Source organism: Chiloscyllium punctatum, chromosome 3, assembly GCF_047496795.1.
Source record: "Chiloscyllium punctatum isolate Juve2018m chromosome 3, sChiPun1.3, whole genome shotgun sequence".
Classification (NCBI taxonomy): Eukaryota; Metazoa; Chordata; class Chondrichthyes; order Orectolobiformes; family Hemiscylliidae; genus Chiloscyllium; species Chiloscyllium punctatum.
In genome coordinates, this window is record NC_092741.1 from 115,905,058 (window position 1) to 115,919,830 (window position 14,773).

The following is a 14,773-nucleotide window of genomic DNA, read 5'->3' on the forward strand; positions in this document are numbered from 1 at the left end:
CTGAAACAAAGAAGGCACAGGGAAGTTACTCCTGATAAGAATGCAAGTTACAAGTTTGATGACTCCAGAAGTGTAATCACTGTTGTGGATGAACAGATGTAAAGGATCATTAATAATAATACATCAGAAACTTCACAAAACAGAAAATTCTATAAGAATTCAACTTCAAGATTATTCCGTAGCATAACTTTGAAGAATAACATTAAGTTCGAACTTTGGACAGACACAGTGGCTGGAATTCTATATAGCTAAATTCCACCATTTATTGTAATACCCGAGTTGAGTTGTGAGGCTTAACTTGCTTACTTGAGGGGTCTTATTTTAGTTGCTATGTGAAATAAAGTTTAAGTGATTGTTTTGATATTTGATTGTGAAATTTCTTACTAAATAGCTGAATTAGAGGGAGCTTGTGGCAATTAAGTTGCTTTTATACTTTATTTATCTTCCTTTGGGATGTTTTCTGTATTAAAGGTGCTTTATAAATATAAAATGCTGTTGCTGGTGTTACATGGACTCGCTCATCTAACGTCTAACCAAAGATCTGGTACTGAAGTAGGTTGTTGTCGAAGGAACATGAATAAGCCACAACGATACGCACTTGTTTAGGGGAAACCGGACAGGGCGAAGATGACACACTGTGGCGAGTCGAATTTCTTCTTGTGATGGAGGGCTCTCCAGATTCTTGACAGAGTCCTGCACTGTCTTCTGTGATTTCTTCAATTCTTCTGTTTGCACAGTCAGCAAAAACTGCAGGCCTCTGCAGTCCTGGAACCTGAGTGTAAAACAATAACTTGTGAACAACACAAATTAGGGACATGTGTCATCATGTTTTTGAGATGATGAATGGTTCATTGTGTCAGAACTTAATTCAAGCAAACAAGTGTAGCAAAGTTTTAGAGCAATTAGTGAAATTTAATAAGTTAAGTTTAACTGTGGCTGTTAAGAAAATTGTTTAATAGTTAGTGAAGTTTCAGCTTATCAAGTAAAAAATGTTAGTACATCAGTTACACAGTCAATTGTGAAATTTCAATGAAGTAGCTCATGAAGTTGCGTGGTTAATTTTATGAATTCATGAAGTTACAAAGCTTTGGGGATATTAGCAGAGTTCCAGTGCATCATAGAGATGTACGGATGGAAACAGACCTTCGGTCCAACTCACCCATGCCAACCAGATATCCCAACACAATCTAGTTCCACCTTCCAGCACCTGGCCCATATTCCTCCAAACCCTTCCTATTCATCTACCCATCCAGAAGCCTTTTGAATGTTGCAATTGTACTAGCCTCCACCACTTCCTCTAGCAGCTCATTCCATACACGTACCACCCTCTGTATGAAAAAGTCGCCGCTCAGGTCTCTTTTACATCTTTTCCCTCTGACCCTAAACCTATGCCCTCTAGTTCTGGACTCCCCCACCCCAGGGAAAAGACTTTGCCTATTTATCCTATCCATGCCCCTCATGATTTTATAAACCTCTATAAGGTCACCCCTCAGTCTCCAACGCTCCAGGGAAAACAGCCCTAGCCTTTTCAACCTCTCCCAATAGCTCAAGTCCTCCAACCCTGGCAACATCCTTGTAAATCTTTTCTGAATCTTTTCAAGTTTCACAACATCTTTCCAATAGGTAGGACACCAGAATTACACACAGTATTCCAACAGTGGCCTAACCAATGTCCTGTACAGCCGCAACATGACCTCCCAACTCCTGTACTCAATACTCTGACCAATAAAGGAAAGCATACCAAATGCCTTCTTCACTATCCTATCTACCTGCCACTCCACTTTCAAGGAGCTATGAACCTGAACTCCAAGGTCTCTTTGTTCAGCAACACTCCCTAAGACCTTACCATAAGTCCTGGTTAGATTTGCTTTCCCAAAATGCAGCACCTCGCATTTATCAAAATTAAACTCCATCTTCCACTTCTCAGCCCATTGGCCCATCTGAGATAACCTTCTTCGCTGTCCACTACACCTCCAATTTTGGTGTCATCTGCAAACTTACTAACTATACCTCTTAAGATCACATCCAAATCATTTATATAAATGATGAAAAGTAGTGGAACCAGCACCGATCCTTGTGGCACTCCACTGGTCACAGGCCTCCAATCTGAAAAACAACCCTCCACCACCACCCTCTGTCTTCTACCTTTGAGCCAGTTCTGTATCCAAATGGCTAGTTCTCCTTGTATTCCATGAGATCTAACCTTGCTAGTCTCCCATGGGGAACCTTGTTGAATGCCTTACTGAAGCATTTAGGCAAGGTTCATTTGATTGGTGAGTAAAGTTCCAATGAAACAATGAAATTTTAATGTCGCTGTTTTAAGTCTTTTAGCAGAGACTGGGACAGATCAATCCCTACTCTTAACAATTCACTGCACAAAAATAATGCCCTAATCCCTTTCATTCTGAGTGAAAATTTTTACATTTATGATCTCTATTCACTGACTTGCCAAACAAAAGAAATGGGGACACAGGTGAGGCTTCAGGCTCCGTATCTGTGCAGGAGCAGCCAGTGTCACTGAATATATACCTCTGATGACAACTCTGGCACTAGGGTGGAGGAAGAGGAGAAAGTTTGAGTTGAGTTTAAAACCCTCATCCTCCTTGCCTACCTCAACAGCCTTCAGTTGGTTTGCAGGCAGGTGAGAATAGGGATGGTTATTGGAAAGCAGCAGTCATCTCTTCTAATCATTATCATGCAAGCAGTGAGAGTGTCCCATTATGGGTGTGTAGCTCCTCGCAAACCTTTTGGAGTTCACTACTCATCTACGAATGGTCTGTTGCAGTTACTTAGTGAGCACCATCCTTGAAGTCATCTCCCTTCCCTCGCATCTATTCTGTCTGATGACATATGTGCTGCTCCATGAGACTGAATATCAATTAACGCTGCATTTCATATGACCACATCACTGAGCCAAGATCAGTCTCTTCACTGTGGTGGACTTTAAATATGTGAGCTCACCTCAGGAAGTTTGCCAGATATCTGCACATTCTGCAACGAATGCTCCAAATATTGTGCTCCCAAGATTATTCATGAGCATCATCATCACTGCCCTTTCTCCTGTGGAGGGGAACTGTGCACAGACTCCATGCTAAGATACTCAGCTTGCAATCAAATGCAATGCTCTTCACCATGTGCCACCCAATCTATAATATAGTGTACTATATCCCTCTTGTTGGAGGAGTGTGGGCTGGTCAGATATACAATTCTTTCTCAGACATATGACCTCCTCCAGATGTCTGAGGGGCAAGCCAACCTAGGGCAAGGGCAAGTACTGCTAAAGCCTGGTTAAAATATAAAGGAGATAAAGTAAGTCCATGACATTATGACAGCAGACATACATCTATGCTATTGTCTTCCAGGGCAACTGATCTATTGCTTTAATTATTGCCTTCAACCATTTTCATAACTATCCTTCACACTCCCACATGCCAATGTCCTTTTCTGCTTACTGCATTAACAGGAATATCTTCCACCATTGACAACCATGTTAGAAAGTGTTTTTCACATTGCCTGTGGCATCTGTTCTGAGCGTTTCCCCATCTCTAATAATGAGCTTGGCTGGCATCTTCACACTGTCCACAGCCAAGTGTTCAACAGAGTAAATTGCCCTTATTTCCCCGACCTATTTTTATCCACACTTCTCATGGCTGTGGTGAGCCTTCCCCTTGCAAGTACAATATACTGCTTGATATGAGCCAATCTATTCTGCATTCAGGAACAAAACTCGTCAATGTAGTGATGGATAATAATGGGCATTCACCTGTAAATGAACAACTGCTTGGAACTACATGAATACTTTGGCACATACCTCTTGCTATAGCATGGCTCAGTGTGTTGCCAAGTCCATGCAGTGAGACAAGAATTTAACTGTGATGCATCACAAGGCCATCTATGAGTTTCTGTCATACAGTATGGAAACAGATCCTTCAATCCAACCAGATCACACTAACCATGTTCCAAATTAAACTAGTCCTACTTGCCTGCGTTTGGCCTATTCTCCTCCAAACCTTCCTACTCATGAACTCATCCAAGTATCTTTTAAATGTTATAACTGAACCTGGATCCATCACTCTCTCTGGCAGTTCATTCCACACATGAACCACTCTGTGTAAAAAAAAACCCACTCTACCAACAGCCAGCAGGTCTTGGGATTGCTTGTGGTGTATACTACTACCAAGCTTGCTAAATTACTTTGGGAGCAATCCTCCTTCCTCTTCAGTATATGATATTCCTTCTTTACCAGAATATTGCATCCAAATCTGTAAGTCCTGGACTCAGAAGAGGGATTCTGTCCTCCACTGTGACATTCTGACACGACAATGAATCTACACAGCCAACCCACTTTGTAAGGAGGCCTGGCATATGTTCCTGTTACAGTAATGTGGCATGCTGTTCTCCTGATTGACATGTCTCTGCTGGCCAGCTCTCTCTGAGTATCATATGTCTGTGATGACAGTGTATTGCTGAGAGGGTTTTGGGCATGATACAATTGAATACCCACACTCTGACAGATGGATGCTGAAAGGAAGAGTAGAAAAGTAAATGTTCTGCATACAGCATCAAAAAAACTATCTTGATGTGTATGGTAATCTCACTTAATACAGAGTGTGGGGAACTATTGTAATGCCAAAATGTTGCCTTCTCCATGGTAATTTCAAACACTGAATCACTGTCAATTTTTTTGGGAACATGGCAAGTTGGACCCTTAGGAATCTCTGCTGTATTTCCAGTTCAGACAAGATGAATGAATCTGAACTAAGATTTTGTGCATAGAGTCATGCAGCACGGAAACAGACCCTTCTGTCCAACCAGCCCATGCCGAACATAATCTCAAACTACACTAGTTCCACCTGCCTGATCCTGGCCCACATGCCTCCAAATCTTTCCTATTCATGCATGTATCCAAATTTTTTTAAAAATGTTGTAATTGTACCCGCATCCACTACTTCCTCAGGAATTTACTAACCATGCCTTCTATATTCTCATTCAACCAAATGGGTGGCACGGTGGTTCAGTGGTTAGCTCTGCTGCCTCAGAGCACCATCATCCCAGGTTCGATTCCAGCCTCGGCCGACTTTCTGTGTGGAGTTTTCACTTTCTCCCAGTGTTTGCGTGGATTTCCTCCAGGTGCTCTGGTTTCCTCCCACAGTTCAAAGATGTGCAGGTCAGGTGAATTGGCCATGCTAAATTGCCCATAGTGCTAGGTGCATCAGTCAGAGGGAAATGGGTCTGAGTGAGTTACTCTTCGGAGGGTTGGTGTGGACTGGTTGGGCCGAAGGGCCTGTGTCCACACTGTGGGGAATCTAATCTAATCTTGCCCATGGAAGCCCCAACTTTATTCTATGGGTCAAGAAACTACGCTTCAGAAAAAATGCTCGATTTAAATTTTAAAATTGAGAGGCTTTGCCAACTTATAGTCAGCTCCTTTGTTAGAACATAGAACAATACAGCACAGAACAGGCCATTCGGCCCTCAATGTTGTGCCGACCTGTGAACTATTCTCAGCTCGTCAGTTTGTTATGAAAGATTAACGTTTTTTTCCGACTGAAGGCGCATCTTTTCAAAGATAAGTAACCAGCTGACTAACAATTATTGTTGTTACTTACGAGAACAAAGTCTACTCATACAAACATAACAATAATGCACCAGATTCCTGCCCCACATCAACAACTCTTTAAGGGGGTGGGGGTTGTCACTCACCCTTCATCTTGCCTTCCTTACCAGTAGGGCCAAGCCAACACTGACCTATTTTTATGGTCAGTGGCCTATGAATTGTTGTGCAACTTTCCTCCCAAAGCGCAGACTGCACCACTAAGCGATCTTCTCACCAAGGTGAGTCCAGCGATTCAGACAGTCACCTAAATTGAACTACCAAACTCAAGTGAAAACCAGGCAAGGCCACAAAAAACTCCTTGGTAGTGGTGCAGAGTGAGGAAGAAAATGAAAAATTTTCCAAAATGTACAGGTGCAATTAAGGTCTTTAAGGAACAAATATTAAGTAAACAAGAGGTAAATCTTGGAACTTATCTTTAATCCTGTCCTTCCTTGCAGCAAACAATGAAATGAATCGATTCCAGTGGCCTTTAGTCATTGTCCCAAAAAAATCTCACTGACAAATGGCATCACAGTGAAAAATGCTGCGTTTTCTTGTGAAACACGAACAGCTTGATGCAGTGATGCATTTAGGCTCCAGAAATCGTCAGCACAAAGATAGGAGCGCAACAATCATATATTGCAAATGCACTTACTTTTCAGCCATGGAGAGTTTGTTAGGTTGCTGTTTGTAGTTACATGAGATTTCATTTCGTACCCTTGTCACGAGCTCATCAGCCAGAGCAGCCTGCTGTACACACTCAATGATACCAAGCCACCAGGGAGCCCCAGAGTGAATCTGTTGACAGGACACAAAAAAAAAGAGTTTCATTGAACAGGACAGAAAGGCATTCTAGTATGTCAAGGTAACGATTAACTATCCCATCCTATTTACTGACTTTCAAAACCAGAAATGAATAGTAAATCACAAAAGAAAGTGGCAAACCCTAAGGCAAGTCGCAAACTGTAGGGAGTTAATGCAGGACCCAATTCATTTTTGGGAAGTAACATTACATTAAGGATTAAAGATTCTTAGCAGTAGCAGCACTGAGCAATTCAATGACTAGAGTCACAGTCACACAGCTGCAAAGAGGCCCTTCAAACCTTTAGCTCACTAAAGTTGATGGTGGATTTTAACCTTCTGTTCTCCAGCAGTACCACCAAGTGCAATCCCTCTATTTCAAGGCCAGAGATGAGAGTACTGCAGGAGTCACCCAATTCAGCATGAGAAACTTTGCAGAAATATTTTGAATTGCAGGATCTTCAGAAACCATGGAACACTAAATTTTAGTATCCACTGTTACAGTGCCATAAAATAACACCTTCACCTCTGCAGTTTTCTACCCAATCTTAACCTCTTTTCAATGGTCTCATGACTACTGGAATATTTGCAATTTAAAAACTACTTCTTCCAGATTATTGCGGCTTCCTTTTATCACACTACATCAGGTTTTTGATACAGTACTCCCATCTTGATTTTTTTTTGCAGAAGCATGCCTTACTGAGCCACACATTTATACACAAATCTTGTCCTGCCATACAACAACGTTCCAGTGATGCACTTGGTGCTGCTGTACATAACCTTTCCAGTGACCCTGCCGTACAGTAGGTTTTCCCCTATCCTGCATTATAGCACCCTTCCCTCGGTTCTGCTGTACAGCATAGTTTACCTTGCGCTGTAGTTCACGGATGTTTTGCTGAACTGGTGGCAAAGCTTGACGTGCGGCAGAAACTTCCAAATCTGATTTATTCATGTAATGCTGTCTAAGCTGTTCAGCCTATGTATGATAATTTGAAAAAAAAAATTAAACGTTTTAACTTGTAACACAATTTAAGAAACCATGCTAACCAGTAGTGCTGCCCATAAGTAGCGCTGCCCATAAGTAGCAGCAACTGGTCACATTTTCCATACCACAACTGAACGGGTAAGTTATTATCAGAGATAGGAGAAAGTGAGGACTGCAGAGGCTGGAGAATCAGAGTCAAAAAGAGTAGCACTGAAAAAGCATAACAGGTCATGCAATATCTGAGGAGCAGGACAGTCAATGCTTCAGTCTTAAGCCCTTCATCAGGAATGTTTGACTGTCAGGTTCCCTATTCAAGCCATATCAATCCCCAAGGGTCAGCAGAGTTAATTAGACTGCTCTTATCATCAAGACAACACTTAACTGAGCGCTGTTAAGAAGCCCTAGAAAAACAGTTATTAAACGTGAAAATAGGGGAGTGAGAGCTTTTCACTGGTTTGGGCAATACCTAGCATGAAGTTGATGTTTGGTCTCAAACAACCAAAACACTCAACTCGAAAACATTTCTGCAGGAATTCCTCAGGGTAGCGTCCTGGGTCCAATCAACTTTGGCTGCTTTTTCAGAAGTGGGGATGTTTGCTGATGATTGTGCAATATTTAACTCCATTCACAACTCCTCAGGTACTGAAGTTGTCAGTACTTTTACAATCCCAGACCAGACTATCAAATTTATGTTATAATCTGGTCAAGGAACAGTAACCTTTTTGTTTACAAAGTAATTAAAGTGAGAGAACATACTAAGAAATAAAACCACAAGATGTGGGCAACATGGTGGCACAATGGTTAGCACTGCTGCCTCACAGCGCTAGAGACCTGGGTTCAATTCCCGCCTCAGGTGACTCTCTGTGTGGAGTCAGCACATTCTCCTCGTGTCTGTGTGGGTTTCCTCTGGGTGCTCCGGTTTCCTCCCACAGTCCAAAAATGTGCAGGTTAGGTGAATTGGCCATGCTAAATTGCCCGTAGTGTTAGGTGAAGGGGTAAATGTAGGGGAATTGGTCTGGGTGGGTTGCGCTTCAGCAGGTCAGTGTGGACTTGTTGGGCCGAAGGGCCTGTTTCCACACAGTAAGTAAGTAATCTAATCTAATTCCATGCTTTCGAATGAACATTAAACTTTACTATACAACGTAATAACAGTAACACAATCTATAGTACATGGACAACCTATATTTAATACCCAAACTTAATAACAAACAAACAAAAACAGGAAATGTTGGAAATTTGCAGCAGGTCAGGCAGCATCTGTAGAGAAAAATCAGAGTTAATGTTTTGGCACAGTGACCCTTCAGAACAGGCCAATATTAATATGTGGCACTTAGTGGTAATAAACTGTGATTGAACACCTCATTGAACACATCAAATATCAAATGCAATCAAGATATATCACATGGAATTCTCAGCAACTCCCTCAGATAACAGTGGGTTATCAAATCTCATTAAATTTCACAAGGAATTATAGTTCTTCACTTTTGCTCATCCAGCCTTGGAGCTACTCTCAAGAATCTCACTGTCATGGGCTGCCTCAATGACTGCTCTCATTCTGGTCAATCACTCTCCTTCCCTGGATTTACTCCCTGGGATGCCAAAACCAACTCCAGTGCTCATTCACAATTGTGAATCAACCAGAAATATAAACCATGTTTTTCCCTCTAATATTGATTCTGCCTGACCTGCTGAGTATTTCCAATATTTTCTGTTTGTGCTTATCTTGGCCATTTAAGGTGACAAGACTAATTGCCACATATAAACACAGAGGTCAGTGAAGAGTTTGTGATTAACAATTGCTTATAGATTCATATCTCTTGGTTAAAAGGAACCTGCACTGAAACTGGTTTCTCTGTCCTCTTTCAAAAACATTTTCCTTGTGATATTTTACAACTTTATGATTTGCATTGTTTGGATTTTGGAAGGATTTTATTTGGATCATAAAAAAAATCTAAAGCCAGGGCTTCCTGTCTCCAATTACTTCGTCTTGAAATGCATTCAATGGGAAAAAGAAGGTGAACAGGGATTTAGTTGTAATATTTGTGACATGACTGCACCATTTTATTGTGTATTCTCTACAAGAGCAATTAAACCACCCATTTGATCCACACTGTATAAATTTGCTTAAAGAATCCAGCGAGAAAATTACAGGAATTGAAAAATAGTTACTCAGACCCTTCAGCCTGTTTCATTATTATTAGATCAGGAACTACAAAAGTACTCCAAATATGGACATACTACAATCTAGCGTAGCATTGTGCTCTCAAGTTTGTATGACTACGTATAATGTGAAGATTTTTTTAATATTTGTTCATAGGATATAGGCAGCACTTTTTACCCATCTGTAATTGCCTAGAGGGCAGTTAAAAGTCAACCACATTGCTGTGGCCATAGGTCACACGTGGACAAGACCAGGCAAGGAGACCATGTTTCATTCCTTAAAGAATGTGGGTGTATACAAACTAACACAGTGGTTAAATGGTCAACATTCAGCTAGCCCAACGTTCAGCTAATTTAATTACAGAATTTAATTCTAGATTTTTACTCAATTCAATTTTTACTAACAGCCATTATTCCCTCCATTTGCTTTCCACAACCTTCACTTGGCTTATACGAATTTAACAACAGATCAATGATATTGTTCTGGTCAGCTTCTGGACTCATGGTACAGATGTGTTAATTTCCAGACTTCATGTGCACAATGCTTCATCACTTCATATGCCCATTCAACCTCAGCCACACATAGGCCCATTCACTAAAATTAGTTTGAAACCAGTCCATTTGCTTATACCAACAGCAAATTTCATAGAGTTAAGATTTAAGCCTTCCCCTAAAGATTTTATGTTTGTTATCTTCGTCATATTTGAGACTCAAATCCATTACCACATAATCAAGGCTGATACGACAGCATCAAAACTCTAAGGCATACGGTGCTAAATGAGGAGGGCCAGTTTCAGAGTCAACTCTGAAATGACAAATAAGAAAGGAGAATGACTCTGTATTGTTAACAAGCGCTGAAGCATTAATGAGGGTCGATACATACTTCTTCCCGAAGCTTGTGATCACGAAGGGTTGGAGGGATCCCTGGGTGATTTGCCTCCAGGAGCTCAATAAGATTGTGAGTAGCGTGGAGGCGCTGGAAAGAACAACATTTTAGTTGATTGGTAAGTGAAGAATGAGGCTCTTGGAAATTCCCGATAACACAGATCATTATGGAATTTATATACAAATTTGTAAGTTAAGATCCAGATTAGCTCAGTCACCTGTAAAGAGTCTGTTTGAAGTTTGGCTTTATGCTCTTCGGATGAACGCAGAACTTCTCTGTAATATTCAACTGCTGTTACAAATTCGCCTGTAATATAAAATTATTGAATGGCTTCCATTCCCACTTCACAGACAGAAGCACCAACTCTTGGCTGCCACTATTGAGGGAATATAGTACTGTTGGAGGTGGCATTTTTCAGATGAGGTATTAAATCAATATTTATCTCTCAATCAATATCATGATTTGGTCATCAAATTGGTGTTTATGGAAGCTTGCTGTGTACAAACAGACTACTGCTTTTCCTTGATAACAACAGGGACTGCATTTCAGAAATACATCATGGCTGCAATGTCCGAGACATCCTGAGGTCATGAAAGGGGCTATAAAATGCAAGTTCTTTCCCTGGAATCACAAAAAACGTGTTTAATCTGATAAAAAAATCTTTTTACTGGTATAATTAAAAGTGGTCATAACAGATCTTTGAGTAAGACATATGTGTGGCAAGGAAATCTATTGTCTCAAACATCACATTGTTAAAAACAAACAGTGATATGTGATTATTATTATTAGTTTGACTCAAACAGCATGATGATGGTCAGAAAAGCTACTGAAAATCAATAAGCAGTCACAACAACACAATCAGTCAAATTGTTTTAATAGGCGTATTAGAACCACTTCCAGTGGCCAACTCAATTTCTCTTTAAACCCTAATATATAATTCAAAATTAAGAAAAATGGTGAATGCATTCCAAATTTGGTGCATGATTTCAGCTCTAGTCAATTGATTTCAGATTCAGTATATCATTGAATATATAATAAATGCACACATACTCAAACTCAACTAATAATAGCTAATTTCAGATGGTGCAAAGTTAGTACATTTTTGGGTTCAGATAGAAGACTCAAATTCAGATATTGGCTTGGGTACTTCGTTCCTGTCCATAGCAGCTTGTGATTTTCCATCTATTAGAATGAATGGGCAGAATGTTGGCCACAGAGCGAAACATTCAGCTCTAATGAAGAAAGTGATCATTCAACACAATCAGTGCAGTTTATCTCACAAAGTCTTAAACAAAATTTATCCATCCTGGTCCCATAGATAGTTCATTAAAAATAGTAGCTTCATAATTATTCATTACATTTAGATGCAAAACTCTCTTGTAACTGGTGTTTACCTCTGATAATATGAATGCCAGCCAATCCATTAAGAGCACACACTAGCTGCCGATGAGCCTCTTCACATTCTGTACAACATTTTTTCTGAAGAGACTTTAGGAGTTCCTCCATTGTCATGGTACTGCAAACATAAAAATATTTTTTTTAAAAAGTAGGTGTGTAAGAAAATAATCTAAACAAAAATTGCCAAACACTTTGCATTTGCAAGGTCAAAAACATGCACAATTCCTGCACCCGATGTGACCTCCTATATATTGGGGAGACAGGCCGCCTACTTGCAGAACGTTTCAGAGAACAGCTCTGGGACACCCGCACCAACCAATCCAACCGCCCCGTGGCTGAACACTTTAACTCCCCCTCCCACTCCGCCAAGGACATGCAGGTCCTTGGCCTCCTCCATCGCCAGACCATGGCAACACGACGCCTGTAGGAAGAGCACCTCATCTTCTGCCTAGGAACCCTCCAACCACAAGGGATGAATGCGGATTTCTCCAGCTTCCTCATTTCCCCTCCCCCACCTTTTCTCAGTACCGCCTTCTTGACCTGCAGTCTTCTTCCCGACCTCTCGGCCCCCCACCCCCTCTCTGGCCTATCCACCCTCACCTTAGCCTCCTTCCGCCTATCGCATTCCCAACGCCCCTCCCCCAGGTCCCTCCTCCCTACCTTTTATCTTAGCCTGCTTGGCACACCTTCCTCATTCCTGAAGAAGGGCTTATGCCCAAAAAGTTGATTCTCCTTCTCCTTTGATGCTGCCTGACCTGCAGCGCTTTTCCAGCAACACATTTTTACGATTTGATCCCCCAGCATCTGCAGTCCTCACTTTCCCCTAGTTGACACACCCTTGAATGTCTGCTATAGTTCAGCTAGTAGTACTCTTGACTCTGAATCACTAGGGATCTCGTGACATTTCAAAGACTTGAGAATAAAGGTTTGGCTATCAATCCATTGCAATTAAACCAGGTGGTGAAGGATCAAATTGAAACTGTCACTAATGAATGTTGTATAAGTGTCTAATCCTTGGTTTCCTCCAGATTTGCAGCATTATTAATGCTAGTCTTCAGCCAATTTGATTAATTCTACATGATATCAAAGAATGGGTAAAGGGACTGAATGGTGCGACAACATTCCAACAAAAGTACTGATGATTTGTGCTCCAGAGCTAGTCACACCCCTTGTGCGTTCCAGTCCAGCTACAACACTGGCATCTATCCAGCAATATGGAAAATTGCCCTGGTATAACCTGTCCACAAAAAGCAGGACAAACTAGTCTTGAAAAAGGATCACAGGGCTTGAAATGTAACCATGTTTTCTCTCCACAGATGATACTAGACCTGCTGAGTTTCTCCAGCAATTTTCATTTTTGCTTGCTTTATGAACCAGCAGTCTACTCTCAATCATCAGTAAAATGTGATGGTACGTGTCATCAACAGGAGTGTCATGCAGCACCTACTCAGCAATGACCAGCTTGGGTTCTGCCAGGGCCATTCAGCTCCTGACCTCATAACATCCTTGGTTAAAACATGGACAAAAGAACTCAATTCCAGAGGTGAGAGGAGAGTGACTGCCCCTGGCATCAAGGGCATATTTGACTAAGTGTGGTATCAAGAAGCCCTAGCAAAACTAGAATGAATGGGATTCAGGGAGAATATACAACACTGGTTAGAGTTACACCTGACAAAAAAAAGAGGATGGCTGGTTTACTGGAAATCAATCATCTCAGCTCCTGGATCTCAGCAAGAGTTTCTTAAGGTTGTGTCCTAGGCCAAAGCTGCTTCATCAAAAACCATCCCTCCATCTTAAGTCTGATGAGGGGATGTTTGCCAATGATTACATAATATCAAGCAGCATTTGTAATTCCTCAGGTACTGACAGTGCAGCAGGACTGACAAATGGCAAATAGCATACATACCACACAAGTGCCAGACAACAACCAGCTCCAACAAGAGAAAACCTAATCATTGTCCCTTGATATTCAACAGCATTCCCATTGCTGAATCACCTATCAACATTCTAGAGGTACCGTTGACCTGAAATGGAAATGGACTAGCCATATAAATACTATGGACGTAAGAGCAGGTCAGAGGCAAGGAAGCCTGTAACAAATAACTCACCTCCCGTCTCCCCAGATGCTGTCCACCACCTAAAAGGTGCAAGTAATGAATGTGATGGAATACTCCCCATTTGCCTTGACAAGAGCAGCTTCAACAACATTCAGAAAGTTTAACACTTTTCAGGGCAAAGTAGCCTACTTGATTATCACCTCAAACATTTACTTCTTCTACCACAGAATACAGTAGCAGCACTGGGTACCATCTACAAAATGCAAGGGACTGCTGCACTTTTTAAAAAACAAGCTATCTTCACTTATTGCAAGTGCTGTTTACACTGTTGCTTGTTCCAGCAAATGGACTGTAGTCAGGGATAGTGTATGAAGGGAGGTTTGGTCAGCAACAAGTAGCTGATTGGTCTGTGTGTTGTCCATGACAAAGGCCTTCTGCCTGCAACAGCTACATGATTGAATCCCAAGCATTTGAACAGCTTATGGGTGTGAATGATACAGCAGAAGCCTTCAGATTTCTGAAAAGGGAGGTGCTGTCTTTAATTTGCAGAAATAAACACCTAAAATCTAAAAGATATCAGTTTATTTTCCCTCATCAGCTGCTATAAGCTGTGGCTTTTAGTCAATAAGTCAGAGATGTTATAATTGTAAACCAGTCTCTGTATGCCTCCTCTACCCAAATAAAAATACTTTGAGAAGGGAGATCAACAAGGTCCAAGGCCTGACAAGCAAAACGGATCATCTCAGTGAACTCTTGTACTAGGACCGCTGAAATGCCTTCCCAATTTTCACTTCCACTCAAAACACCAATTTTGTGTGGTGTCTGCCTGTACGTAGAGACACTTTTACAAGGAGATTAGAATTTTAACCTTGAGAGTTTTTGTCGAGAGT

General features: G+C 41.2%; 1 protein-coding gene across 3 annotated transcripts in view; it reads right to left on the bottom strand.

The window, feature by feature from the left end:
• Positions 1-14,773, bottom strand: part of shprh (SNF2 histone linker PHD RING helicase) — a 107,084-nt gene that overhangs the window by 31,874 nt on the left and 60,437 nt on the right. For all 3 annotated transcript variants that reach the window (XM_072558660.1, XM_072558669.1, XM_072558679.1), the window contains 6 exons: positions 11,823-11,944; positions 10,646-10,734; positions 10,426-10,518; positions 7,266-7,373; positions 6,252-6,394; positions 599-772 (listed from right to left, as the gene is read on the bottom strand). In XM_072558660.1, coding sequence (XP_072414761.1) covers positions 599-772; positions 6,252-6,394; positions 7,266-7,373; positions 10,426-10,518; positions 10,646-10,734; positions 11,823-11,944 — 729 coding nt within the window. The remainder of the gene's footprint in view (positions 1-598; positions 773-6,251; positions 6,395-7,265; positions 7,374-10,425; positions 10,519-10,645; positions 10,735-11,822; positions 11,945-14,773) is intronic.